The following is a 25,864-nucleotide window of genomic DNA, read 5'->3' on the forward strand; positions in this document are numbered from 1 at the left end:
GCATGACATGCTGTAGTATCTGATCAATCTGTTAGCGACGACCAGCAAACAATGCGCGCTCGGAAAGATGCATGATGTACAGGACATTCAGTATATGTAAGAATAAAATATCATCTCTTCGACGCTGTTATGAGACCCCGGCGAGGGTCTCCAACGACGAATTCAATCGCAAATTATAACATCATGAAGGGGAGAGATGGATGAGAAAACATGTTTGCTTACCCTTACTTGTCAGTTCACCAAGCACAAGACTTGTGTAACTCTCGCTCTACTGGACATCATCATCTGCAAGCTGACATGCTCTGCTGTAAAGCACTCTGGGACGAGCAGCCATAACATGAAGCTTGGGAACGGCGAGTGTTGTTGTTGGAAAGAGACTTGAGAGAAAAGTTTCAAACGACTTCGGCCATCGGGACAGACCGCAGTGGCAGTGTTCAAAAACCCGCCAAGACACTTGCAATTTTCCTTGGCATTGTGTGCGCCCACGATCGGAGCAATTTGCGCTCGACTCCAACATTGATTGACTTGGACCAGGCGACTTTAACATAATCCCAACGCACTTTTCTGTATGCACGTCGACACTCCTTCTCATCACCATTCGTACTGATCGCTGCGCACAGTCTTCTCGCCAATATGTCTGGAGTTGATATCAAGCCCGCCGGGTGGAAGTTCGTCGAGGTCGGACGAGTGGTCACCATCCGTTCGGGACCATTCGACGGCAAGCTGGCGACCGTGGCTGAGATCATTGATCCTGGAAGAGTATGATTGTGACCGACCGACATACACGAAGATAAGGCTCACATGGTGCAGATCCTGGTCGATGGACCCTCAACGAAAGAAGGCGAAGTCGTTCCCCGTCAAGCTATTGCAACCAGCGCAGTCTCCTTGACACCCTGGGTCATCCCCAACCTGCCTAAGGCCGCTGGCACCGGGGCCATTAAGAAGCTCTGGGAGAAGCACGAGGTCGACAAGAAGTGGGCCGAGTCATCTTGGGCTAAGAAGAGAGAACAACAAGACAGGAGGAGAAACCTGACAGACTTTGAACGTTTCAAGGTGATGAGACTGAAGAAGCAGGTGAGTTGCTCAGTTGCGGGATTTCAAGCACACGGAGGAACTCTTTGCTGACGAGCAGGATGAATAGCAACGATTCGAGACACTCAAGGCGCACGCTAAGATTCGAGCGACGGCAAAGGCATAGATTCGGCATTGGTTCAAGGCGTCTACGTACTCAAACTTTTTCAAGATCAATGGAGGACATGCAAGCTGTGGGCATGTCGGCCATTTCCCTTCAGCACTAGGGATGCAGGACAGTATCCGTGGCTGTGGCTCTTTCTGCTCTTTCGCCCGCACGGATTTACTTGCAAAGCACGATTCAACAAATTCAAGAACATCCGATATGGATCAAAGGACCCGGATGGACATGAGTGGGAAATCATGCAGTGATACAAGTCAATCAAACAAATTCATGCGATGAAGAACAATATCTTTTTACGTTAACGGCTGTTGCTGTTATGCTCAGACTACAAGGTGTTTCAACAGCGTCGCTTGCCTTGACCATTGAGAACAACTCTGACCCGGTCTCCTCGCGTTCCACCGCTGTTGAACGGCTCTTCGTTTCATCGCTTGGACGTTTTGATTCGTATGCGTTGAAAAGTCCCTGCGGCGACGTTCTGTCCCGACTCATGCGCTTTGGCGTTCTTGCTTTCAGATCCTGCTAACTCAAGGAGCCTCCGCGACAGGTAGCGGACTTAGTAGTGACTACGAGTAGACTGTTCAAGTGAAAGTAACTCACATGGATGTCGATACTGTTGAAATGCCCGCCGAATCTCGAGATTTGGTCATATCACGTGATGCAGCACTTCCCGCCAAGACTGGCGAGATGCACTTGCGAGCTCGGAATCGTTGCTTCACCACTGGGAGCACACAAAATCCATTTGCGCAACGACCATACAGAAGACACACTTGTAAGACTCCCTGGTGGTATGCGAACTGCTTCGCAAGCAAGCAACACCAAAAATCCTCACATTCTGGGCCCTCCTGGTCGCCGACAACTGCCTGCGTCCCGCCCTCTTTACGACCATTTAGCTAACCTGCATATTGGCACAGTCTAGGCCTTGTACATTGAATCACTAGTCGCCCAGCATGTCGAACCCAAGAATAGAAGAGCTCCCAGATGACGAGCCCACCAAGAACACCACAGCGGATGATGCGTCCAGCTCATCTGACTCTGAAGTCGAGGCTGGCGGAGAGGGCGAGGCCAACATCCCAGCTGGCTCTGCCGTCGCAGTCCACAGCCGAAACGAGAAGAAGGCACGAAAGGCCATCGGCAAGTTGGGCTTGAAGCATGTCCCAGGAATCACACGAGTCACATTGAGAAGACCTAAGGGAGTGAGTGTTCCATGAATGCACGGCAGAAACGATGGTAGCAACCAATGCCATCGAGTCGCAAGCTGCAGATGAAGCAATAGGTGGTTGACGTCTTTTACTAGGTTCTCTTTGTCATCTCCAACCCCGATGTCTACCGCTCCCCAACCAGCAACACTTGGATGTAAGTTACAGACATATCCAGTGAAAAAGTACTGTCTAACATTCGATCCAGCATCTTCGGAGAAGCCAAGATCGAGGATCTCAACTCCCAATCGCAAGCCGCCGCCGCTCAACAACTTGCTGCTGCCGAGGCCGCCAACGCTGATCACTCCGGTCACGACCACGCCAACGAGAATGGCAAGGGCAAGGCCGTTGAGGAGAAGAAGCCCGAGGAAGAGGACGACGATGACGAAGAAGTGGATGACAGTGGTCTTGAGGCTAAGGACATTGAGCTCGTCATGACACAGGCATCAGTGTCGCGAAAGAAGGCTGTCAAGGCGCTCAAGGAGAATGGCAATGATATAGTCAACTCCATTATGGCGCTAAGTGTATGATCAAAAGCACTCAAAAGTTCTCGGCCCGCATCATATTGCCCCAGGATTGGGTCATGGGATGGATGGAAGGGTTTGTTGCCCACGTGCATTGCGCACAAAACCAGCATACTCGAATATGCTCGTAGATGAGCTCCAAATACAACATGCTCGTCTTAAACCTGCAGTGTACATCTCCTCTCATGCCATTGTGCTTCTATTCATGCTCTAGATAAATGAGCCTCTGTATTCCTACGTCAGAAGCATTGAAAATCAAAGTCACGTGGACGCACTATATGTGGAATCTTTGCCGACTCAGGGACGAAGGTCGAACCTTGAACAACGACAAAAGCTCATTGACACCACTCTCAACTCGCCTTCACCACACCACCCTCGCCAAAATGGCTCAAGTACGTCTCTCCCAAGCTCCCTCTCTGCATACAGCAGCTTTTGCGTCCTCGAAATGTCCGAATCAAATTGTGTCTAACTGGTGCTTTTGAGCAGTCCCGCGCAGCAATGAAGCTCGACTGGAGCAAAGTCGGCACGCAGCTCGGCCTTCGAGGCAGCACGGCCACCGCTCTCGCCAACTTCAAAAAGCGAAACGATGACGCCCGACGACGAGTTCAAGTCCTGTCCGAGGAGCCCACGACTGTGGATTTCGGCCACTACCGATCACTCCTGAAGAACTCGGCCGTCATCGACGAGATCGAGCAGTACTTCAAGACGTTCCAGCCCAAGACCTACGACGTGAACAAGCAGCTTAAAGCGATCGAGAGTTTTGAGCAAGTCGCGCTTAAGAATGCCGAGGAGACGAAGACCAAGGTCGAGGTGGAATTGAAGAGCTTGGAGAAGGCGCTGAACGATATCGAGGGTGCAAGACCGTGGGAGGAGATGACCGTGGACGAAATTACTGCTGCCGCCCCAGAAATCGACGAGTACACGGCGAGATTGGTCAAGAAGGGACGATGGATGCCTCCTGGATACTTGGTACGTGATCATCACATTCTGCTTGAGCTGGAGTTACGGTTTTTGAATGGGGTTATGCTAACACATCGTTCTCTTTACAGGAGAGATTCCCCAACCTGTCTGTTCTATAGACAGCTTCGAATTAAAATGGGTGATACCGTCAGACTTTCATGGGTGGTGCGAAAAATGGGTTCTTTGCACGCATTCCAGAGGTTGTGTATAGTGGTTTAGATCAATCGCATCAGAAATGTTCAAACTATGCAGCGGCCTTCCATTGTTCTGTTATGCCTCCGAATAAGTGTGCATTTACTACTTATCGATTCCGAGTTCCGGTTGGTGTTGACGTGAATGCGATGCTGATATTCTGTGCGAATTGTGGTATCCCCTAGCAAGCAGCCAAACTATGAAAGCAGGTTCTTGAACCATTTCACATCTATTCTGGTACACTTACCACGGATTTTCGTCGAACAAGATTTTATCACCAACAATCCAGCCTGGTCCTTACGCAGCTATTCTGCCTTACAAACCCGAGTCTGACTCCTTATACAATGCCGTGGCATAATAATTATTCCAATCAGTGCACTCCTGCTGCCAATCCTGCCCGATCGGCAACGTGCTCCGGATATAGTCAGGCTCTTCAAGGAACTGCGCTCCAAGACCCAGGCCGATGTGGAACGCGATGTGGCAATGCATAAGCCACGCGCCTGGATTATCCGTGATGAAAGCAATAACCAAATATCCGCCAGCAGGAAGCATAGCCACGTCTCGTCGTGGCGGATTCACGTAATTCAGAGTCTGCGAGTTGTTATAGATACCCGAATCAGCGCCGAGGACGTAGAAGTCGTGTCCGTGCAGATGAATCGGATGTGGTTGGGGCGGTGCAAGGGTAGTAACGGCCTGGATGACCCAATATGACCAGGCGTTGGCGTTGGGAAGGGAAATGAGGTTCATGTCCGGAGGATAACTGGTGTTGCTATCCAAGACGTATTGCAGTGTAGGCTTGCCCCATGGGACTTGAATGGCGGTGAAGTTGAGGTTCCATTGGAACAAGGTCTGTTGGGCCGTGTTCTGCACGATGGCGAAGCCGACGTCCAGGTCCGAAGACTGTGGGATTGTGTAGTTGCTCGGCACGTTCAATTTGACGTATGGAACGAGACTCTTGTTTGGATCTGAGCATCCTGGCGTTGAAGGGGCATTGCTCTTTGTCGCGTTGGAAGGCGTACTCGAACTTGCGCCGACGTAGCTGAAGATTGCGAGGGCGTCTGAATTCTGGTTGTTACTGCAGCCCGATTGAGGGACGACGTGGAACCAGTAGCTGTCGATCGCTTCGTTGGCGTTGATGATGACATCGTACCGTTGTCCTATGCCAATATACAACCATTGTGTGGAGAATGGGACAATGGGGACAAAGTCTGCGGTAATGACGGTGAGGTTGTGCCCGTCTAGACTGACTTGAAAGTTGTCGTTCGTAGACGTGTTGATGAGGCGCAACCGGTATTTCTTGCCCTTCGTCAAGGTTGTCCTGCTGTATTTGCCGGCAGTGCCGTTCAGGTTTACGTTTGTGCCGTTGATGAGGATGTTATTGGCGGAAGGTGGTCCGGTTGGGAAGGCACCGGTCTGGATCAAAGGGTCAAGCGTGAATACGGGTGTGTACCACCAGTCGGTCATGGGAAACGTGCCCAGGTCGATATCATAGTTGGAGGTGGCAGGACCATTGATAATGATTGAACCGACCACACCGTCGGAATATTGACTTGAATAGTGGCTGTGATACCATGTCGTACCAAATTGCGTGCAAAGAAAAGTGTAAGTCCGAGAATGACCGGGAGCAAGAGGGCATTCAGTGATGCCATTCGTGCCGTCCATCTCGTTCGAGTGCCACTGACGGACACCGTGCCAGTGCATGCTCGTCCCGTTGGTTGTGAGGCTGTTCTTGACGGTGATCTGAAGTGTGTCGCCCCAATTGGCCTCTATGGTAGGCCCTGGGTATTGTCCATTCACAGCATAGACCGTGCGCGGAACGCCGTCTGGTGCCATTGTTGTATTCGTGATCTCCAATGTATATGAGACGGTCTTGCCAGTATTGGGCCAGGTACTGTCATAATTTGTAGCGATACTGAAGCCATTTCCCCAACATTGACGAGTCAGCGGCCCGTTTGTACATTGAGAATCTGGCTTCAAGGTTGTCGTAGCTGACGTAGTACTAGTCGTTGTGGCAGCTTGCCTTCGTGCATAATCATTGTCGATTCGGACAAGTTCGGCTGTTGGAATGAATGCGCCCGAAACCTGTTGCAACAGGAGCAGAGCTAGTGGAAGAAGGAAAAACATAGCGAGTGACTGAGCGATATTGAAACGAGTGTATGAAGAAGAAGCGCAGAAACAACACGGGACAAAGAAAGCAAAGAAAACAGATTCTCATCACCTTATGAACGGAACACGATGATGGCCAGAACAACTCTCGAACTGCTCTATGCAGGGGCAACATAACAATGCCCATGCCTCAACGTGGTACAGATGCAGCATGTCTTGGATATGGCCAGACATGCGGTGCTTCCGGTTGTGCAAGGAAGGGATGCAAATGTTTCTCGGAACTCGGGAGAAGGCCATCTCGCAGACGACTTGCGGAGGAGATAAGACATAACGCAAGATGCAATTTCCCAGAAAGAGAGGCTGATATGGACGTTTGCAATTCACCCAGCAGATATTGGCCGGGCTTGCGAGAAGCCATGGTCATGAATGAAATGGTGGACTGGTGCATGAAAGAAAGACGATTTACTGTTAGGATACAGTAGGAGACTAGGACAATATATTTCGAGCTTGGCAGAATCAATCATCTCGGGTTCCGTACAATCTCATTGTCCTTGTTGCATCACTCAGTGTTCTCATGCTGAACAAGAGAAAGATTCCTTGCATCTTCTCGTTCGAATGTTGTCGGCCGAAGATCTAGAAATAGAATGTTTTCAATCCTGTATCCCGGCTCTGACAGCTCTCCTCCGCTTCCGAGTTGGCAGCTCCTTCGACCACCCAACCATGCCTTTACCATATGCCGAAGCCGTACCTGCAGCCGGAGAGCTCTTGCTACGGCTGGCCAGTCTTGTCCTGTGTGATTGCTTTCGACTATGGTCTTTACCAAGACGAGTCGGTCGTCAGTGGAGCTGGGACCCTTGCCTTGGGACACCCTGAGATTTGGACCCATTCTTACGAGACCGTTATCTCAGTGCATATCATCGAAGGGTGGTTTGTTGATGTCTCAGTTATGGCTGCATTGAGAGGTAAGGCGTAATGCGATGCTCCATGGGCGCCTCCATCGAGTCCTGTCCAGCTAGCAGGGCAGGCACCTCGATGGTGGCTCATATATCTCGCATTTCCTGTTCCCGTTGCATGGGCAGAAAGATCTCGTTCCTTCACTGACTTCTACACCCGTTTGTGCATTCGTTACTACCTTCGTTTCTACATTCGTTTATCTCCACAATGTATCGACTTCTGCACTCTCTTTTGGCGGTGTTTTTCCTGGCCGGGCAGACTCTGGCAGATTGTATTTCTTTTGGCTACGACTTCGTCGATGGCGGAGGTCCCTACTGTATCAACACCACTTCTACTGATTACTTTTCATTTGGAACCGAGTTCGAAGGTACGTTCATGTTCGAGGCAAGAGCGGACCCTACATTGACAATGACGAGGTTGCCAGCCTAGTGATAGCCAAGGCGATATCACACCCATCCTCGTCGATCCCAATGGTAATGAATACTTCTGCTCCGATATACCTACACAGCCGGACGACACGGATATGGTGTCCACTTGGTAAGTATATACTCATATCTCTTTTGACTTGCGTTGACCAGAATCAGCAATGTCACGGGCAACACTTTGCAAAAGGACCAGATGTTCTCCGGCAACTGGACTGTCGTTGTCGAAGGCTTGACTTTTGCCTGGATGAGGGATTTCTCAATTATAGCGGCACCACCTGTGACTGTGACCACCACTCCTACTGCCACATTCACTGTCACCAGCATCCCGTCAACGACGATAACCTCCACAAGTACTGGCTGGGACTCGATTACTCTATCCGCTTCGACCATTACTCTGCCATCCACTACATTGACGAGCACAATAACGACAACACCCTCGCGTGTGACTGTCTGGTCGACCTCCACCATGAGCAGGACTCGGACTGCAAGAACATTTAGCTCCACCATCTCGACTACCACCTCCACCGCAAACTGCATGACGCAGCCGCATAGACAGGATCCCACATGCACGATACACCCCACCAAGGCATCGTTACTGGCAGCTGCGAGCTCAGCTGTAAGCTCGACTGTGGCCAATACAACTGTCGCTGCAAATGCAAATCGCTGGTTCTGGCGCGGTTCGTCAAGGGACAGGCACGTGAGAGAGGTCTTCAAGCGTGCAACTATCGAGCCACGAGACGGCAAACTTGTGGATCGGGGAGCAGGTAAGGTGTTGCTCATGGTAATGGTATACTCTTGCTGACTATTTAGATCTATGCACGACAACGTACCTTGAGACATCCTTGGTCGTTTCGTCGACCGTAACTGTGACGGGTCCGACGAGCACGGAGATTGACACGACCATCGTCAGCTCGACTACTACGATGTGAGTTCTCGGCCGGGGAAAGATATGAACATGCTGACATTTCCAGCACGCCATCACCTGTGACTGCATACTCTGGCCAAGCCAATACGACAATTACCGTTACGGCAGCAACGCCTACTCGGACTCGGATCACTAGGGCATACACAACTGTCTGGACCACCAAGACCATCGTGGCGACGTATGTACCTAAAACGTTCTCGGGGATCATGAGCTAACTTGCGGGCAGGATTACCTCGACCGTCAAGACAACACCGTCTGGGATGGTTTGTGCGACATCGCCGGGACGATTTTTCTGAGCCCACAAGCCACCATTGTTGGTGCTGCTCTAGCGGTGTATGTGCAAGGAATTTTACGTACGAAGACTGGAGGTACACTGTTGAATGACTGAGTTTGAGCCCTGCGGTTGGAAGCCTCAGCCGGGGAGCAATATCTGGGGTCATCGGAGGGTTGTAGCCAATTGGAGTGGCTATTGCTGACCGTCGGTGGAATTATTCGTCCGATTGTAGCTGTTGTTCTGCCGCATCTAAAGTCTAAACATCTGCCTGCCGCTCAGCTAAACTCAACCTCCATACAATCTACCGTGCGAATGGACTTTGATGCGCCAAGTTGTTCCGTCGTTGTTCCGTCGCGAACATCTCGGCCAATTCTCGCCCTCGTAGACATGATGAACACGCTGGCGACAATGCGCCCGTATAATGCATATAAAGATGATGGCTAACTTCCGTATCGAAGCTGCTAATCATCACACAGACACCATCGCAGCAAACCACCAAAGACCTCAACAATACAAAAACTACCGTAGTCGACCTCGCAAAGCAGCCTCAATAACACCATAAAACCAACTGAACGACCACACATCACTACAACCGACAAGATGATCGCTAAAATGCCCCAATCCACCACCGTCGCGTTCTTCGGCGCGACCGGCGGCGTCACCAACGCCATCCTCATCCACACCCTGCTTGCAGGCTACAAAGCCACAGCTCTCGTCCGCACACCAGCCAAGCTTATCAAGCAATTGACTGAGCAAGGTCTCGATGAAGTCCTGGTAGCCAAGAACCTCACCATCATCGAGGGCAACGCTTTGGACGTCGCAGCAGTGAAAGGCACCTTGACAGCACGAGACGACCTGCCCACACACATTGTCACTGGTCTTGGCGGCTCGCCCAGTCTGCAATTCGACCCATGTCACCCACTGCACATCGCGAAACTGGACAACAACAATATTTGCGAGACCGCGGCCAAGACGCTTGTTACGGCGCTGCGCGAAATCTATGTTGAAAAGCCTCACCTGGCGGAGAGAAAACCACTACTCATGTTCGTTTCGACGACCGGCATTTCGCGTGGTCCCGAGGATGTGCCATTCGGTATGCGCTTCATGTACCATCAGATGCTTGCCGTGCCGCACGCGGACAAGAAGAAGATGGAGAATGTGTATCGTGCAGACAACGGTGCATTCCGCAATGTCACGGGGATCCGGCCGACGTTGTTGACTGGCGCTGTCGAGTACACTGATGTCGTGGGACTGGAGAAGGTAAGCAGCGGGACTGAGGCCAAACCGGCGCGGGGGTTCAGCATCAAGAGGGCGGATGTTGGACATTGGGTGTTTGAAAACCTGATCAATGAGGAGAAGAGACGGCCGGAGTTGGAGGGTGAGATGGTCTCATTGACGAGTTGAATGTTTCAATTGTATTTGGTTTGACGCGTTGGGAGCGGGAGTTGTGTTGCATATATGGCTTGAAGGTATAACAGATAGATTGGTTAAACAATGTACCAGTAATAACAAGATAAATGCGAAGCATAATTGTGTGATCCTTTGGTCTCAAATCATGAAATTCTGATTAACAGCACCATTAGCAGTGCTTGTCTGAGGGTATCGAGCGTAAAAACAAGGTCGTAAAAGTACAAGCTCTGCGCGCAAAGTCTGGACTCTCCGACTGGGCTGCTGTCGACGAAGCAATGCGCTGAGAAAGCCACTGGTATCAACATCCCCAAAAGTACACAAATGCAATTCCTTCCTGAACCGTTCCAATTATCCCCTCATCATTCGCAGTCGTCGAGAAATATCTCGGACTCCCTCACTCCCCTGTCATCTTGATGGAGAGAGCCCGGCGATCAGACTGTACTCGTCGTATGCCTTCCTCCGCCTCTTCGTCTGCCGCCGCCACGGCCGCAGGTGAGGCACGAGATGATGATATCAAAGAGAGCCACTATGCCGTTGACGATAGCGGTGAGGATAGCGCCGATACCGTTGACGATGGCCATCAAGACCGAACCGATGGTCCGGCAGATGGATTCGAACTGCGGTAGAAATAATTAGTTGCTGTGATTCGGGTAGAATGAAGCAAGGCTACTTACGCAAGAGACGACGGCACCCATTGCGATTGTTTAGGTGTGTGTTGTGGAGGGTGTTTGTTGTTGTAGGACGCGTGGTAGTATGAGGTACTGTTTACTGCTGGAGGATTGGAAGAGGATGAGGCTGAGGAAGGTTGGTTTTATGTTGATTGTGAGAAAATGTCTAGAATGTTCACAAGGCAGGGAAGCGAGAAGGAAGAGGCGGTGGCTGGCGACTGCCTTTGTATCACTTGCATCGCTTAGGAAAATCGTTACTGTGCACTACATCATACCGTCACCACGGTTTCTCTCTTTCTCTCCATTTTGACCTCATTTCCACACACGTTTCAAAGGGCGTCTCCAGACATGTCCGATATCTAAACTCAATCTGTTCTAGTTCTCAATTGTTTTTCGTGATGGCCATGAGCTTTGAACCAATACCATACGCGCCGTGTATCCATAGTGCTCTTTAATCGAAGATGACGTCGATATCGGCGAGAAAGTCGATTGGTTTCAGGCTGCAACTGGGTCTTGAGGCTGACCATCTTTCCATCTGACGTGGTCCAAGTGGAAAGAATCTTGCCAGCATTCCACTTAAAATCGCAACAAACATGCCCATAATAGCAAGGATCAGGTTCCATCAGGAAGTCAAAAGCCACTAAGGTCGCATGGATGTTGCATGGACATGGATACATTGTGCATGGGCAAAATCCTTTTGGGAGTCATGCGTCGGAAAAAAACAAGCAGAATCCTGGAAAACTGGTTGTACGCCGACGTCATTTGCTGATCGGTGCAGATTGCAGCAACGATATGCCTGTTGGGCGCCTGTCATCCGTCTTCTTAATTGACGTAACTGTGGCGTCGATAGCCATCCATCTTCGATCCTGCCACAGAGTCCCGGATATGATTTTCAGTGCAGGAGGACTAGCTGTGGCGCAGACGAAGATGGAGGTGGCGGTGCGAAAGTCTGACTCTCGACACTTTGATCAATTCAACCAATGACGGAGGATATGAAAGATGCAAGAACGATGATATCCGCAAACACCACACTTGAAGAGCGCATTTCCGTATTGCTCTTGCCAGAGCGTGCGTGGCCGTATCTACTTTCTGTCGTTGTGCTGTCGATCCTGTCGATACTGATCGTAAACACCTTCGTTGATGTGAACAACGAACAGGCCATTCGCTACACAGTCAAAGTCCCCGCACAACTGCAGAAGGACTATCAGTGGGATTCCAGCGATAGTGGTCAAACATCCCACGCCGAGGACATCATTGTATGCAAGAAGATGACCCCGCTCGACCTTCTACTGACGTTCGTCTAGACTCGCGATGGTCGTATCCAACCGCGATGCCCTGCCGATGGCCGCACTCTAGGCCCGCCCATTGATCCTGCTGCCCCTTCAGACATAGATTCTGCGATTTCCAGTGCCTCTCAAGCCCAGAAACAATGGGCGCAGACATCTTTCTCGGAGCGACGGAAAGTCCTCCGCACCCTCCACCGATATGTCCTCGATCATCAAGAAGAAATCGTGACAGCTTGTTGTTTGGACAGTGGTAAGACCAAGATTGATGCTTGCTTCGGTGAAATACTGGTCACTGCCGAGAAGCTCCAATGGACCATAAAGCATGGCGAGAAAGCATTGCGACCGTCGAAAAGACCGACAAATCTGCTTTATAGCTCCAAAGCAAACACTGTCGTTTACGAGCCTTTGGGCGTGGTGGCAGCCTGCGTGAGCTGGAATTATGCATTCCACAATTTCATTTCCCCTGTCATTTCCGCCCTTTTCGCAGGCAATGCGATCGTGGTCAAGCCCAGCGAACAGACTTGTTGGAGTACCTTCTACTTCACCGACCTCATCCGAGGAGCATTGCATAGTTGTGGCCACGATCCGCAGCTTGTTCAGAATGTCATTTGCCTTCCAGAGGTGGCAGATTACTTCACAAGTCATCCTGGCTTGAGCCACATTACTTTCATCGGCAGTAGAGAGGTTGCGCACAAGGTATGCACATCAGCTGCGAAAGCGCTCACTCCCGTGACTGTGGAGCTGGGGGGAAAAGACCCAGCCATTGTGCTTGATGATCCCAAGACAGTCAGGGATGTCGAGGGCGTGACACCCATCCTCATGCGCGGAGTATTCCAGTCCGCCGGACAGAACTGCGTTGGCATTGAGCGAATCATTGCTCTACCGGGTGTTCACAACCTCATTCTGAACGGTGTTCGCGACAAAATCCAGAACATGCGTCTGGGCTCGGTGCTGCTTGATAAGAAAACACCGGACATGGGATCGATGATCTCGTCTCGCAACTTTGACCTACTCGAAAGACTCATTGCCGCTGCCGTTGCACAAGGCGCCAATCTACACTGTGGTGGAAGACGGTACAACCACCCTAACCATCCCCATGGTCATTATTTCCAGCCGACCCTGCTCAGTGATGTTACAGTCGACATGGAGATTGCGCAGACAGAACTGTTCGCACCAGTCTTTGTACTCATGAGAGCTCAGAGTGTGGATGAAGCCATAGAGATTGCGAATTCGACCAATTATGCTCTGGGCGCCAGTGTCTTTGGGTATGATTGGTCTGCAGTGTCCAAATGTGTTCGGGGAGTCAAGGCCGGTGGGGTTGCCGTCAACGACTTTGGCTCCTTCTATGCATGTTCCATGCCTTTTGGCGGTGTCAAAGGGTCGGGATATGGCCGCTTCGGTGGCGAAGAGGGCTTGAGAGGTCTGTGCAACGTGAAAAGCATTTCTGAAGAAGCTGGATGGGCGAAAATGCTGGGGATTTCTCAGCAGATCCCGCCAAAGTTGCAGTACCCTGTGAGTGAAAGTGGATGGGAAATTTGCAAAGGCGTTATCGGTACGGGGTACTCAATAGGGTGGATGGAATGGGTTTCAAGCCTCGTCGGACTTGTGTCCGTTTTGATGAGGAGCGAGGAGACCAAGTCTGTCAGAAGCACAGGCACGCTAAGTGGTAAAGAATCTCTGTTGACGAAAGACTGGTAAAGAGGCCCGAAGTCCGACAGGTTAGAGAAGATAGAAGGCAAGTGTCAATCCAAGACAGAGATCTTTGGTCGAGTATGTTGTTGTCACATTCTATCTCTATCAACGAACATAAACGTGCGCCGCTCGCAGCAATCACGACCATGAGATGCCCAGCATGATAGCCGCACCAATGAACATGGCACCAAATTGCAGCGCTGTCTTCCTCAGCTCTTGGCTTTTGTTGGCACCCGTCTCGAGTAATTCGGGAATCACAGCGACTGTACCTACGTACAGAAACGTGCCGGCCGTAAAAGGAAGCAGCATGTCGCCCCATTGCAGACTCGTGCCCCATATCCCCGCGGTGAGTCCGGTAGCTGAGTCGCTGTCGCCGCTGCCATACTCATTGACGAAAATACCTATGCATGTGCCCAGAAAAGCGCCGACCGCCGTGATGAATTGTGCGCCCATGGCTTTCTGTTTGGAGAAGCCCGATTGGATGAGAAGTGCAAAGTCACCTACTTCGTGGGGGATTTCGTGGAAGAAAACTGCCATTGTTGTTGTTGCGCCGAGGGCGGGAGATGCGTAGAATGAGCTTGAAAGGGCGAGGCCGTCGGTGATGTTGTGGGTGAAGTCGGCGATTAGGTTGAGGAGGCCGGCGAGTTTGACTGAGGGATTGATCGGAGCTGGTTCGAGGTTCGGGACGGGAGTTTTTTCTTTCTTGGGTGATTTACGTTGGCGGACAGCGCCGTTTGATTTGCTGTCTTTGGAGGTGGTGGTGCTTGTGCTGGATGCAGAACCGTTCGCTTGCTCAGGGGTGTGGGAGTGGTTGTGGGAATGTTGGTCGCCGCCGGTTGCGATGCGAAGAGCCTTGTCCATGGCCATGAATGTCACCAGGCCGGCTAGGATACCTACACCGAGTAGGAGATTGCGATTGGGCTCGAGCATGACGAACTTGACGCGGTCGTGGTGGTCTTCACCTAGGAAGATTTCGGGGAGGAGATGGAAGAGCGTGTCGCCTAGAAGGCCGCCGACCGCGAAGGCGACCATTACGCTGAGACTTGAGGGGTCGATATTCGGTGGACATAGTGCTAACAGGAAGTTGGGTGGGCCAGAGATGTAGGCTGTTGCGAGGAGCGCGTTGATGGCGGGGGAGGAAGATGGAAAGAGGATTTCGAAGAGCCGTGTTGTTAGAGAGGCGTGAGCGGGGGATGTCTCGACTTTGTACTCGGAAAGTCTTTTGACGAATGAGCATTGCTGTGATGTGTTAGTGCTCTCGAAGTGTGATGCGTGGCAGAGAGTGTGTAAGGTACCTGCACAGTTTCTTCGATTTCGTCAAGCGTCAGCAGACTGGGATCCTTCTTCAGAAAGGATTCTGCGCAGACTGTGGCTGCCAGACCCAAAAATAGGGCGTACATGCTGTATCTGAGCATCATTGGCGATCGCAAGCTTGAGATAGCCATGGTTGTGCTGTGTTCCTGTTGTCGTCGTTGGCACGCGACTGGTCAGTGGAAAGGTGTTGCAAGACCAGATCCGACTGCGGAGGGACATGGGTAAGCAGATAAATTCGTAACAGGGAGCTTTGCCGAACCTTTTTCTTATCGATAAGAAATTTATTCTTTGCCTTGCGTTTCAGTCCGCTTCAACACTGCGACTTACCCATATCACTTCGTACCAGGTATTGCATTGGATCCTCAGCACATCTTCAACAATGGGTCGTGAAAGGCAGAAGAAGAAGAACAGGTCGTCCAACCCGAAGGTTCGACCCAACTCTAACAGGACCAAGGCTGGGAAGACAAAGGTCAATTTTCTCGGCAACGAGACGATAGCGAAAAACTGGTATGCTTCATGCCACTCTCGTCTGAAGGTCTTCAACTGACTCTGGTAGGGATCGGAAACTCACTGTCTCACAAAATTATAAACGCCTCGGTCTTTCGTCGCGGCTGAATGCGCCCACGGGCGGTACGGAGAAGAAATCTGTAAAGGGTGAAGACCCTGCAAAGAAACCCCGCGACTCTCTTGCAATCGCCGGACCACGAGCTGCAACCAAAGTAGCGACACAGGAAGTTCAAGTTGAAAGAGATCCCGAGACCGGGCGTATTATACGTGTCATCCGACCTGAAGTCGATGAAAATGACAACCCTCTGAACGATCCACTCAATGACATTATGGATATGGACGATGAGAAGCCCGCGAAGAAACCGCAAACCGATGTCGTTGCAGCGCTCGAGGCACAGGCAGCAGAAGAGGAAGAATGGCTTGCTACAAAGAAACAGCCACGAAAGCAGAGTCAAAGAGAAGAAGAGTGGATTGCCAGCCTTGTCGAGAAACACGGCGACGATATCAAAGCCATGGTCAGAGATCGGAAACTCAATCCAATGCAGCAGACGGAGGGTGATATCTCAAGAAGGGTGAAGAAGTGGAAGGCGAAGCACGAGGATACAACCTGATCAGCATGAATTAAACGACAGACCCAGTGGTTGCTTCACAATCCTAGGGCCATCCCCCGCACAGCAGGCCTGAGATGGGATATGACTAAAGACTGTTGCTGCCATCACGATCCTCGTCTCCGAAGTCGGCAGCAGGGCTTTCAATCGGAACTTTCTGAAGGCACCGTACCATTTAGTACAGGCCATCTTCGGCATCCCTGTCATAACGGCCGATATGGGCACAGTATCAGCAGACCGACTGCCAGCATGGTCCGCAAACAAGGAGTGCTCGTTCAGGTCATCATGACAAGGCTGTGAGGTCCTTGATTTCGCATAGACTATGATCTGCTGACAGCGGCCACATGTCAGCTTGCACTGCATACCTGCCACTGCATCTATTGTCAACATCTGAGGAAGGGATATCGTCAGCATTCAGGGGGTCCCGAATACCAACAATCCGACTTTCTATCCTTTCACGGAAGAGCCGCAGAAGACAACAGTGCACGAGTCCTGCTGATGTAGGAGGCGAGTCATGGTGGTTGTGGGGTGTTGCAATGGCTGCGAGCACAATCGCTGCGGTGGATGCCAGATTGGGAAAGGCATGGAATCCGATGCGGCTCCGCGTGGTCCATCTCGATCTCAGTACCACTCTCCTACTCACGAAGAAAGTGACATTATTGTCATCTCGTAAATGTTGAGATTGACGTCGATAGTGTACATGAACTAGTGGGGACGCTCAGGCTCTTAAGGCTGGGCTTCCCGCTTGCCGAAGATTAACCTCAACGTGCCAATAACCAAGCGTCTTCCTTTGAATCACCTCGTGCTCGTTTTGAGCATTGTCGGCCTCTCTAAGGCAGATACTCATCCGCGAGGATGATTTCACTGCTACTCCCGGTACGTTCCCAGATCTCACGGACGGTAAGCTGTCAGTGGGATCTTGGTTCCAAGCTAAGAGGGCAGATTTTATCATCCTGTCCAGGTCTAAATGCGTGCAAAATGTCGTGGAAAGTCCAGCTTCATACCCAACCAAGGCGGACAGTCGTAGGCACACATTGCGCAAGGTGACCTTGTTCTGCCGCACCTGTCTCTGGCCAAGTGATTTGGGGTTTCTGTATTCACACTGTACTGTCAGCCGACCTGTTCAAAATGTTGACTCTAGCAACACCAAAGACGCGTCATTCAAGACATGGCAGCTTGACAAATTCGATCGACAAGGTGTTTGCTTCAACGTCCAGACTCTTGATCGCGTCGCCGACCACATTTACGAAGATGGCCAGTCCTGAAAAGGTCCCTTCCACTACAACTGCGCCCCTAATTCCGGATAAGATTTTTCCGAATCTGTACATATCAGAGTGAGCGAGCTTTTTCTTTAGTTGCCCATGGAACTCTACCTAACCACAGCTAGCATTCACACTGCGAGAGCAGTCTTGAGTCCTAATTATCCTGCACCGAACAGGCCAGTCATTCGGTACATTCTTTCAGTCATTGACAGTGCAGACCGGCAACCCAAGGTCTCCCGCGGAGATGAATCGAAATTCGTGCTCAAGTTCATCAATTTACGCGACGTGCCAACAATAGACCTCCTGGTGGTGCTTCAGGACGCCTGCGATTTCATCAAGTCAAGCCTTGCCAACAATGATGGCGGGGTGCTTGTTCATTGTCAAAAGGGCGTTTCTCGGTCAGCGTCCGTCCTAATCGGCTTTGTCATGGAAGAAATGGACTTGGACTATGACACTACTCTTCGTTATGTCCGCGGGGGACGGTCAAATATCAGACCCAATTCCGGATTTGAGAAGCAATTGCAGCTCTGGCACAAATTGAGGTACAGCATCTACGAGGCTGATGGCAAAACCCATAAAGAGGAGTATGTCATTTGGAAATGCAACAACGAAGAGCAAATCAAGTCTTTGGGTATCAAAGCAGCCGATCAGCGCAAGGAAGACAACAAGAAGAGTTGAAATAGTCCGAAGTCTCGAGGCGGTTGGCTAAGCGCTCACATCGTAGTGCAACGCTCACGGCTCACGGCGCACGGTTTTGGACCGGAGTTATGCATTTCCGCTGGAGTTTCAAATGTGTACCAAACAATGGGTGGCAGCCTGTATTCAGTACTTGTGCTCTGTCAATGTACACACTGCGACTGCGTGCATGTTATACATGCCATTGTACCCATGACTGGTGCTGTTATGGACTACTTGCATGCTGGTCGCATATGTGGCGTTCTATGGCCTGCATTGGGTATGGCTGTCTTTTTCCAGGTGAGCACTATGCTCTATACTAATTGCAGGGACTTGCACAAAGAAATTGCAACAACCATCCTTGTTCCCACCTCTTTTTGCACAACCAGATCCTCCTGGTCCAGCACCTGCAATGGTGATGATTCTCATGGGCTTTGGGGACCTGTTTGCAGCTTCCCCGCACCCAATCAGCCACATCCAGGCTCGGTTTGGGGACGGGAGCCACCGATAAGCTTAATTGCTTGGTCCACTTCTATTCCGGCTCCGTTTGTCTCTTCTCGACTCACTTTTACGTCTCATGTTCAATCTTTGAACCCTTCGAAAATCCTTCAAACACATCCACACTTTTTCTGCAATCCGTTACCAGTCCGTCACTTGTCTCGCACTTCGATCCTTACCGGACTCAAACCAATAACGGACCCACAGCCTCTCCGGAACTTGCCGGGGCTTCATTTCCTCGTTACTTTTCTCATTCAAAGTGAGAGAACTGCACCATCATTCCCCTTGTTCCCTCGTCAACCCTTCGTCACATCAGGACGTCTTCCTATATCAAATCCTTTGTCCGTCGCAGTCTTCGCGACCTTCGTTTCCCTTACGTCGTTGCCATATCGGACCAAGAAACCTGGTCCATTGAACCTCGTACCACCGGACAACAACCTGATAACAACCACGACGAGGCGACGACGAGAAACACCTACGTAACCCTCAAGACCTCGCGCTTGTCCTAAGCATCTGGACACGCAGTCAAGGAATTTGCCGAGACCGACATCGATCCAGAAGTACCATATCACAAGCGCAAGGCTGCGATACATACACACATACATGCCACGGGACTGAAATACTCTTCGGTAAGCAAGACCCTGCAATCACAGCCGGGACAAGACGCCGTCCAAGGAATGTCGCTTGCTGGCTCGCTGTGTGTGCAGCTTGTCGCTTGCATTATGCTTGGTGCTTCAAGCAAGCAGACAAACTTCGTCCCTGCCGCACAGAGTGGCATATAAGACCTGCTTCATCCCAGACAGACGATATCCTTTGGGCTTCTACGCCTTTGATCTATACTGAAGTTGCTAATCACACCTGATATATACAGATACAGGGTGTTTCTTGGCAATACTCCAGCATTCCGAGCAGCGGACTTATCGGCAGAATAAGCCTGTTCATCTGACACCTTACTCTTTCAGGTATGCGTTGCGGTCATGCCATGCATTGGAGTTAGCTAACCAGAAATCTGTACAGTCGCATGCCCCCCGTCGTAAGTCAACCGATCTCAGCAACCGATCTGAGCCATCGATCTACCTTTTCTTTTCACTTCCATGAACCGATCTCGTCGTCGTTCACTTGATCCATCCGACGTTGCACATGCTCTCTCCGACTGCCGACGTCACCCGTCAATTCTCTTGTCTTCTACATCTGTCCCTCGTCACAGCATAGCGTCGGCAACGACTGGCCACCGGCGGGCGTCACCCAGTATGCCCCATCAAGCACATGCCACGGAGGAACTCCACCCTTCCTCCTGCCTATATATACCTCCCAACTTTCCCTTCCTCGACTTCCTCCTTCCTCTGTCCTCATCATCCTCGTCATCTTCCTCCTCTGTCGACATCTCAATATTAAGACTTACAAGACTATAGGTCGACACTTCTCGTGAATACTCTTTATATGAGCCTCCTAAGTCATCACGATACCACGATTTAGTTTGCTTTACCCGCCTTTTTGAACTTTCCTACACCGATCTGCTTTGACACAGCAATCAATACAGAATATCTCGGTAAGTCCGCCGATCTTGCATACACCGAAGTACTCTTCGCATTTGCGTGATGCACAACAAGCACATCCCCTCGAAACGTGTCTTTCATGTCAGCAATGCCCAATAATGCCTCTTCGTGAAACCTTCTGCAGAAATCTACGATCGACAGCCTGGACTGCTGTAACGATGTCGTTTCTCAAGACCGGTGCATTTGCATGATACACAGACACAGTCAATTCCTGGTAGTCTTGTCAAGGTTTGCACAGATCGCAACATCTAGACTGAAAGCCTGCCATATGAAAGCTTGAGAGGACAGAACAGCCTTGCCTTGCGCCGAGCCTGAACGCCGAGACTGATGCCGAGACTTGCTGTTCATGCCTTCCCGTTTGGGAAGGCGGATGCATGCCGAGCATTGCAAGGCTGAGGGCTGAAAGGGGCTCGTATTCCATTCTGCCTCACCACGCGGGTCCCTTTCCTTGGCTTGCAGAACGGATGAGGCTGAGCATGTGACAGCATCCAACAGTCCCCCCTGTCCAGCACACCGCACTTCACACATCAGTTGGCACTGCTTGCTCCCTTCTTGTCGCTGTTGCAAACTTTGCGAGCCTCACCATCATGCATCCTCATTCATCCGCAAGGGGTCCAAAATATGGAGACACATGCTAACAAGATGTCACCAGTCCTTCTCGCCGCCCACGTCTGTTGTGTTTCTCTCCATCGCCGTCAGAATGGTGTCCACACGATCTCGTACCAGCAAGGACACCGCTGCAAAGCTTGCAGCCATCGACAAGGCATGCATGGACAATGCTGTCCCAGCGACTGGTCCAAATTACGACACGACAATGATTGGTGATGCAAGCATTGATGAAGTCAATGACACCTCGATAGGCACATCCGTCCCGATCACCACCTCTCAGGTCAACGTTGTCACAACAAACGTCAACGTGTCGGACCAGCAAGTCACTGTCACCACCACAATCGCCTCCGGTACAGCAGCAGGCCTCGTCCAGCTCGTTCAGCCTACTAACGTCGGTGTGCCAGCTCCTGGAGTAAAGGCCAAAGGTCGTGGAAAACGCAAGCATGTCGACACGGTTCCTGATGCGACAATCAGCAAGATATTGAAGGTTTCAAAGACCAAGTCCATCAAGCTCAAGAAAGAAGAGGAGGAGGACGACTTTCAGCTGGGCGCAATACCACTCATGTCTGACGGTGCCCCGAGTCGCCGTGAAACTCTGCGAAAGCGAGGCAACAATGGCGCGACCAGCAGACTTCTCGAGGCTGCAACAGCAGCTGCTGAAGGCGATCATGCGAGTTTCCTCACACTGAAGCTGTGTCCGGGATACATGGACAAGATCAGTGCCAACACAACTACCAATGCCTCCATTAAGAAAATCAAGACGATCAAGAAGACCAAGAAGCGGATCATTCGTCCTCGCCGCAAGATTCCATATACAAACAACTACCGTTTCGAATTTGGTGAGGATCGTCTTTCACATCATGCGTCGCCTACTCCAGATCAGCTCGCCGAAGTCATCAGTATCATGGGTCAAGAACGCCTGTTAGCCGAAAGCGCTGGTGAAGTCCAGCCTTCTTCATCAATGCCAATGCATGCTGGGTCTGGAATCTCTGCCGACTCCATTGTCCGCGTGATCATCTCACAGTCATGCACCAATGAAATGGCGCTCGACGCCCAGGCGACAATGCGGCTGGCCTACCCGTACACGGTCAATGGAATCATGGTTGTTGGAACAAAGCCGAACTACCATGCCATGCGGGTGCAGACAGTGGACAAGCTCAAGAAAGTCCTGAAAAAGGCTGGCCTTTGGAACCTCAAAGCACCACAAATCAAGGGATGTCTGGACATGATCTATGCGAAGAACGTCGCTCTCCTCCAGCCTGGCGAAGTCATGTACGACGGCAATGATCCCACGGCAAGTGACTTCGTCCCCGGTCTACTTTCCATGGACTACCTCTGGGATATTTACAGACAAGGTGGAAAGCAAGCTGTCTTTGACGATCTTGTCTTGCTTCCTCAGATCGCAGTGAAGTCGGCATGCTGCGTGATGGCTTTCAACATGGATTTGCCAGTCTTCGCCGTGGATACACATGTCGCCGGTATGGCAAAGCTTCTTGGTTAGGTACCAGAAGATTTTGCTACAGAAGACGACATATGCAGCCATATTGACGCCCGCATGCCCGAGAATGAGCTCAAGGTTGTTCTTCATCAGGATTTCTGGCGACACCGACGAAGCTGCGTTCGCTGCGGTGGCCGCAACGAGCAAACAAGCCTCGCCTGGAAGAACGCAGTCTGCCCTCTTGAGCATCTTATCAAGCGACCTGCACCGAAGAAAGAGCCGAAGCCTGCTACACTACAGACTGCTACGAAACCGAAGAAAGCAGTCATCAAGAAGATACCATCGGACGAAGAGCAGATGGCCAAGGGACTTGTGAAGATCAGCTACGAGGTCGACGATGACTTTGATGGTGCTGGAGGCCTCACTGGAGTCATGCGCGAGATCTGGGTGGAAGATTTCAGTAAGGAAGAGTTGGTGGAGGTGGTTATCGTTGAGGAAGATGACACCATTTACGAGCATATTGTCATTTCCAAGAAATAAAGGGAAAACATGAGGTTTGAACAGTTCCTCACCAAAATTGGGTGAGAAGAAGCTCTGAGCATATGCTGGTTTTCATGAGCTTTGAGATGTACTTATTTGCGTTTATGCTTTTCACATCTGAGCTGTCTTAGAGGCCAAAACAGCATTTCCACTCTTGATATCCTGGGAGTTCGCCTTATCTTCATATTCCTTGCTTTCGCTTGCTGACTACGATGAGCTCCCCATGCATATCAACGATCGCGATATGGTTTAGATCAGGCGGGCAACAGGCCACCATCTTGCCACTGATATGCCCTTGCTATCAGGCGAGGTACCGGCATCATCGTTATATGCACGACCCCATTGTAAATGTCACCCTTCCCCACAGCATCGACCCTTGAAGTATCTTTGGATTGGGCGTGCTCCTTGGCACTAACATACTTCTGTAGCTAGTATGAAGCTTAGGAGAGCTTCCACTGCTTCTTATCTCTTGCCCAGCGTTACCGTTCCTTGTAACTCCTACCATATCAGGCAGCTCATGCCAGTTACCGTCATCAATGGAGTCGCGTCGCCCGCCATCCAATGCTTCTTCGGTCACAACCGATGCTGCGGGGGTACGACATGTTATCATCGGCGTGCAAGCTCAAAGCTACTCTGGGTGCCTGCAGATCCATGCTCAATGGTACAGAAGGAAGCTCAGGTGGGTGCGTGCATGACATCGTGCTTTTCCGTACAACTACAAAAAGGTGAGCGGATGCCCCGCGAGCAGCTGAAAGTTGCGTTTCAAGTCTGGTCGTATTTCCTTCTGCAGGGGCTGTTGTCACGATGCTTTCTCTGCTGTCCACAGCTCTTCTGCTGGCTTGTGCAGGCCAGCAGGCACTCTCACAGTTTGTTACTGCTCCTAAGAACCTCACCACGAAGAAAGGTTACGCCGACATCAATGTTCGCTACAAGGAGGTGCCTACCGGCATCTGCGAGCTCGACCCCAACGTCAAGAGTTACTCTGGGTACGCCGACGTCGCGCCCGGCCAGCACATCTTCTGGTGGTTCTTCGAGACACGAAGCGGCAATGCCTCGGAAGCACCCTTGACCACCTGGATCAACGGCGGGCCAGGCTCGTCTTCCATGATCGGACTGTTCCAAGAGCAGGGCCCATGCCGTATCGACGAAGACGGCAATGTCTCCAGCAACCCGTACGCGTGGAACAACGTCACCAACATGCTCTTTATCGACGAACCCACAGAAGTCGGCTTCAGTTACTCGACTCCAGTCGCCGCCTACATCGATCCTAATTCGGGGTACATGGTCGAATTGCCGAACAACACATGTCCAGACTACGCAAGCGACTGGGACTGCGGCACTTACTCGTACTTCAACGAGTCTCTGACCGCCAACTCGACGCCCGCAGCCGCACCGAACTTCTGGGCCACCCTGCAGGGTTTCATGGGCGCGTTCCCACAGTACTCAAGAGAGGGGGTATACTTCACTACGGAGAGTTACGGAGGCCACTACGGCCCAATCTTCTCCGAGTACTTTGAGACGCAGAATGCGAAGAACATCTCGGGTGCGCACAACATCAGTCTGGAGGGTTTACTGATCGGCAACGGCTGGTATGATCCCTTGATCCAGTACGAGTCGTACTACAACTTCAGTGTGTCTCCTGGAAATACGTACGGATATGATCCGCTGAATCAGTCTGTCAAAGGTGAGTCTCCTCTACCACTTACCACTTTCCCTGCGCATGCATAGTGTGATCGCTGCGTGACGGTGACTAACGGGTAACAGATCAATGGTACAACAATCTCTACGGGCCCGGAAACTGCTACGACCAAACCGTCGACTGCTACAACAGTGGCCTCAACGAGATCTGTTCCGCCGCCGACAACTTCTGTTACGAAGAGGTCGAGTACCTGTATGACATATACCTAGGCCGAGACGAGTATGACTTCCGTGAGCTCGTCCCAGACCCGTTCCCGCCCGAGTTCTACGTCGACTATCTCAACACCGATAGTGTTCAGGCCGCGATCGGCGCGTACGTCAATTTCACGGAGTCTTCAACGCCCGTTGGCAACGCCTTTGGGTCTACTGGCGACGACGACCGCGAGATCGGAACCGTCGAGGCCCTCAAAGCTCTGATCAAGCAGGGCGTTAAATTGGTCATGTACTTTGGCGACGCCGACTATATTTGCAATTGGCTCGGCGGGCAAGTCGTGGCAGGGGAAGTGAATGCTACGGGCTACACGGATGCGGGCTTTGTGAACATTTCTAGCAGTGACGGCGTGGTTCACGGGCAAGTCAGACAGTCCGGCACCTTCGCTTTCGTTCGCATCTACGAGTCAGGTCACGAGGTGCCGTTCTACCAGCCTCTGGTTGCGCTCGAGATGTTGAACCGGACCATTCACGGTTTGGATATCGAGACGGGAATGACCAGTGTGGGTGCAAGCTATAGGACTTCTGGACCGAAGGCGAGTACGTACCAGGAGGGCAATGCGACGGTGCAGATGGAGGTCGTCGATACAGATGAGGTGTATAATACGACGACGTCGCAGCCGCAGAATGGGACGTCGACCAAAAAGAGGACGAAGAGGGATTTCGAGACGGTCAAGGGACGCGGGTGGTTGGTCAGCGATGAGAAGTGAGCAGTCTCTTCAGTCGTGAGATGAGATATTTCTCGTCGCTGTTGCTGCATAGCGCCACAGAGCGTCTTGGAAGCAGGACGCGCTAAGCAGGATGCGACAAGGCACCAAAAGAAAAGATACAGGTCGCTATGACAGTAATGCCAATGATAATAAGCTTGCCACAGCAAGCATTTGATCAATACGAGTATTCATTGCCACATACCGGGCTGCCAGTGTATCTCATTGACATACTTTGAGACGATGCCAATACATGCTGCCAAAAACTCCATGCCATGCCATGCTCTATGCTCTGTGATATGGATTTTACCAAACCCCCAAACCAACCATGTCATGATTTTGTGTCGTACGCTGGGTGCGCTTCATTCCATCTCCTGTGACTTGCAATGTGGAAGACGTGACCGGCTCGCCTGATTCAACGTCTTCGTAAAGATT

The 25,864-nt window shown here is 51.2% G+C and overlaps 12 protein-coding genes across 12 annotated transcripts; 9 read left to right on the forward strand and 3 right to left on the reverse strand.

The window, feature by feature from the left end:
- Positions 1–633: 633 nt before the first annotated feature.
- Positions 634–1,198, forward strand: EDD37DRAFT_609955 (50S ribosomal protein L14e; the record flags this gene model as incomplete). The annotated part of the gene is made up of 3 exons (XM_062815173.1): positions 634–759; positions 811–1,074; positions 1,142–1,198. The coding sequence occupies 3 exons, from the start codon at positions 634–636 to the stop codon at positions 1,196–1,198; spliced, it is 447 nt and encodes a 148-aa protein (XP_062669634.1).
- A 944-nt stretch (positions 1,199–2,142) lies between these two features.
- On the forward strand, positions 2,143–3,994 carry EDD37DRAFT_650840 (ATP synthase D chain, mitochondrial; the record flags this gene model as incomplete). Its single annotated transcript, XM_062818293.1, has 5 exons — positions 2,143–2,388; positions 2,490–2,548; positions 2,600–2,915; positions 3,402–3,884; positions 3,965–3,994. The coding sequence occupies 5 exons, from the start codon at positions 2,143–2,145 to the stop codon at positions 3,992–3,994; spliced, it is 1,134 nt and encodes a 377-aa protein (XP_062669635.1).
- A 143-nt stretch (positions 3,995–4,137) lies between these two features.
- On the reverse strand, positions 4,138–6,217 carry EDD37DRAFT_437535 (Cupredoxin). Its single transcript, XM_062812721.1, has one exon. It carries the CDS (start codon positions 6,189–6,191, stop codon positions 4,383–4,385), a length of 1,809 nt encoding a protein of 602 aa, XP_062669636.1. The 5' UTR covers positions 6,192–6,217; the 3' UTR covers positions 4,138–4,382.
- Positions 6,218–7,197: 980 nt separating this feature from the next.
- EDD37DRAFT_438741 (uncharacterized protein) lies at positions 7,198–9,062 on the forward strand. The gene is made up of 6 exons (XM_062812726.1): positions 7,198–7,494; positions 7,544–7,664; positions 7,712–8,316; positions 8,363–8,477; positions 8,524–8,655; positions 8,704–9,062. Exons 1-6 carry the CDS (start codon positions 7,335–7,337, stop codon positions 8,771–8,773), a joined length of 1,203 nt encoding a protein of 400 aa, XP_062669637.1. The 5' UTR covers positions 7,198–7,334; the 3' UTR covers positions 8,774–9,062.
- On the forward strand, positions 9,045–10,289 carry EDD37DRAFT_632420 (uncharacterized protein). The gene has a single exon (XM_062816722.1). The coding sequence runs from the start codon at positions 9,352–9,354 to the stop codon at positions 10,153–10,155; it is 804 nt and encodes a 267-aa protein (XP_062669638.1). The 5' UTR covers positions 9,045–9,351; the 3' UTR covers positions 10,156–10,289.
- Positions 10,290–10,292: 3 nt separating this feature from the next.
- Positions 10,293–11,013, reverse strand: EDD37DRAFT_666472 (uncharacterized protein). Its single transcript, XM_062819271.1, has 2 exons — positions 10,836–11,013; positions 10,293–10,778 (listed from the first exon to the last, which is right to left on the reverse strand). Exons 1-2 carry the CDS (start codon positions 10,854–10,856, stop codon positions 10,593–10,595), a joined length of 207 nt encoding a protein of 68 aa, XP_062669639.1. The 5' UTR covers positions 10,857–11,013; the 3' UTR covers positions 10,293–10,592.
- Positions 11,014–11,839: 826 nt separating this feature from the next.
- EDD37DRAFT_565230 (oxidoreductase) lies at positions 11,840–13,813 on the forward strand (the record flags this gene model as incomplete). Its single annotated transcript, XM_062814047.1, has 2 exons — positions 11,840–12,085; positions 12,134–13,813. 2 exons carry the CDS (start codon positions 11,840–11,842, stop codon positions 13,811–13,813), a joined length of 1,926 nt encoding a protein of 641 aa, XP_062669640.1.
- A 132-nt stretch (positions 13,814–13,945) lies between these two features.
- On the reverse strand, positions 13,946–15,252 carry EDD37DRAFT_658213 (major histocompatibility complex, class I; the record flags this gene model as incomplete). The annotated part of the gene is made up of 2 exons (XM_062818957.1): positions 13,946–15,046; positions 15,103–15,252. The coding sequence occupies 2 exons, from the start codon at positions 15,250–15,252 to the stop codon at positions 13,946–13,948; spliced, it is 1,251 nt and encodes a 416-aa protein (XP_062669641.1).
- Positions 15,253–15,451: 199 nt separating this feature from the next.
- Positions 15,452–16,495, forward strand: EDD37DRAFT_439071 (ribosome biogenesis protein Nop16). The gene is made up of 2 exons (XM_062812728.1): positions 15,452–15,628; positions 15,678–16,495. Exons 1-2 carry the CDS (start codon positions 15,501–15,503, stop codon positions 16,237–16,239), a joined length of 690 nt encoding a protein of 229 aa, XP_062669642.1. The 5' UTR covers positions 15,452–15,500; the 3' UTR covers positions 16,240–16,495.
- Positions 16,496–17,027: 532 nt separating this feature from the next.
- EDD37DRAFT_438751 (protein-tyrosine phosphatase-like protein) lies at positions 17,028–18,307 on the forward strand. Its single transcript, XM_062812727.1, has 2 exons — positions 17,028–17,570; positions 17,624–18,307. Exons 1-2 carry the CDS (start codon positions 17,365–17,367, stop codon positions 18,174–18,176), a joined length of 759 nt encoding a protein of 252 aa, XP_062669643.1. The 5' UTR covers positions 17,028–17,364; the 3' UTR covers positions 18,177–18,307.
- Positions 18,308–22,305: 3,998 nt separating this feature from the next.
- Positions 22,306–23,074, forward strand: EDD37DRAFT_632431 (uncharacterized protein; the record flags this gene model as incomplete). Its single annotated transcript, XM_062816723.1, has 2 exons — positions 22,306–22,314; positions 22,338–23,074. 2 exons carry the CDS (start codon positions 22,306–22,308, stop codon positions 22,812–22,814), a joined length of 486 nt encoding a protein of 161 aa, XP_062669644.1. The 3' UTR covers positions 22,815–23,074.
- A 447-nt stretch (positions 23,075–23,521) lies between these two features.
- Positions 23,522–25,584, forward strand: EDD37DRAFT_439238 (carboxypeptidase D). The gene is made up of 2 exons (XM_062812729.1): positions 23,522–24,498; positions 24,579–25,584. Exons 1-2 carry the CDS (start codon positions 23,619–23,621, stop codon positions 25,430–25,432), a joined length of 1,734 nt encoding a protein of 577 aa, XP_062669645.1. The 5' UTR covers positions 23,522–23,618; the 3' UTR covers positions 25,433–25,584.
- Positions 25,585–25,864: the final 280 nt, after the last annotated feature.

This window comes from Exophiala viscosa (assembly GCF_022695815.1).
Source record: "Exophiala viscosa unplaced genomic scaffold EDD37scaffold_6, whole genome shotgun sequence".
Taxonomy (NCBI): Eukaryota; Fungi; Ascomycota; class Eurotiomycetes; order Chaetothyriales; family Herpotrichiellaceae; genus Exophiala; species Exophiala viscosa.

Coding starts and splice junctions, on each gene's coding strand:
- EDD37DRAFT_438741 (XM_062812726.1), top strand. CDS start 7,335: ATGTATCGACTTCTGCACTCTCTTTTGGCGGTGTTTTTCCTGGCCGGG. Junction 8,317..8,362: donor ACTTGTGGATCGGGGAGCAG/GTAAGGTGTTGC, acceptor CTGACTATTTAG/ATCTATGCACGACAACGTAC. Junction 8,656..8,703: donor ACCAAGACCATCGTGGCGAC/GTATGTACCTAA, acceptor ACTTGCGGGCAG/GATTACCTCGACCGTCAAGA.
- EDD37DRAFT_437535 (XM_062812721.1), bottom strand. CDS start 6,191: ATGTTTTTCCTTCTTCCACTAGCTCTGCTCCTGTTGCAACAGGTTTCG.
- EDD37DRAFT_438751 (XM_062812727.1), top strand. CDS start 17,365: ATGTTGACTCTAGCAACACCAAAGACGCGTCATTCAAGACATGGCAGC. Junction 17,571..17,623: donor CCGAATCTGTACATATCAGA/GTGAGCGAGCTT, acceptor AACCACAGCTAG/CATTCACACTGCGAGAGCAG.
- EDD37DRAFT_632420 (XM_062816722.1), top strand. CDS start 9,352: ATGATCGCTAAAATGCCCCAATCCACCACCGTCGCGTTCTTCGGCGCG.
- EDD37DRAFT_666472 (XM_062819271.1), bottom strand. CDS start 10,856: ATGGGTGCCGTCGTCTCTTGC. Junction 10,779..10,835: donor TGGGTGCCGTCGTCTCTTGC/GTAAGTAGCCTT, acceptor TTTCTACCGCAG/TTCGAATCCATCTGCCGGAC.
- EDD37DRAFT_439071 (XM_062812728.1), top strand. CDS start 15,501: ATGGGTCGTGAAAGGCAGAAGAAGAAGAACAGGTCGTCCAACCCGAAG. Junction 15,629..15,677: donor GAGACGATAGCGAAAAACTG/GTATGCTTCATG, acceptor TGACTCTGGTAG/GGATCGGAAACTCACTGTCT.
- EDD37DRAFT_439238 (XM_062812729.1), top strand. CDS start 23,619: ATGCTTTCTCTGCTGTCCACAGCTCTTCTGCTGGCTTGTGCAGGCCAG. Junction 24,499..24,578: donor GCTGAATCAGTCTGTCAAAG/GTGAGTCTCCTC, acceptor AACGGGTAACAG/ATCAATGGTACAACAATCTC.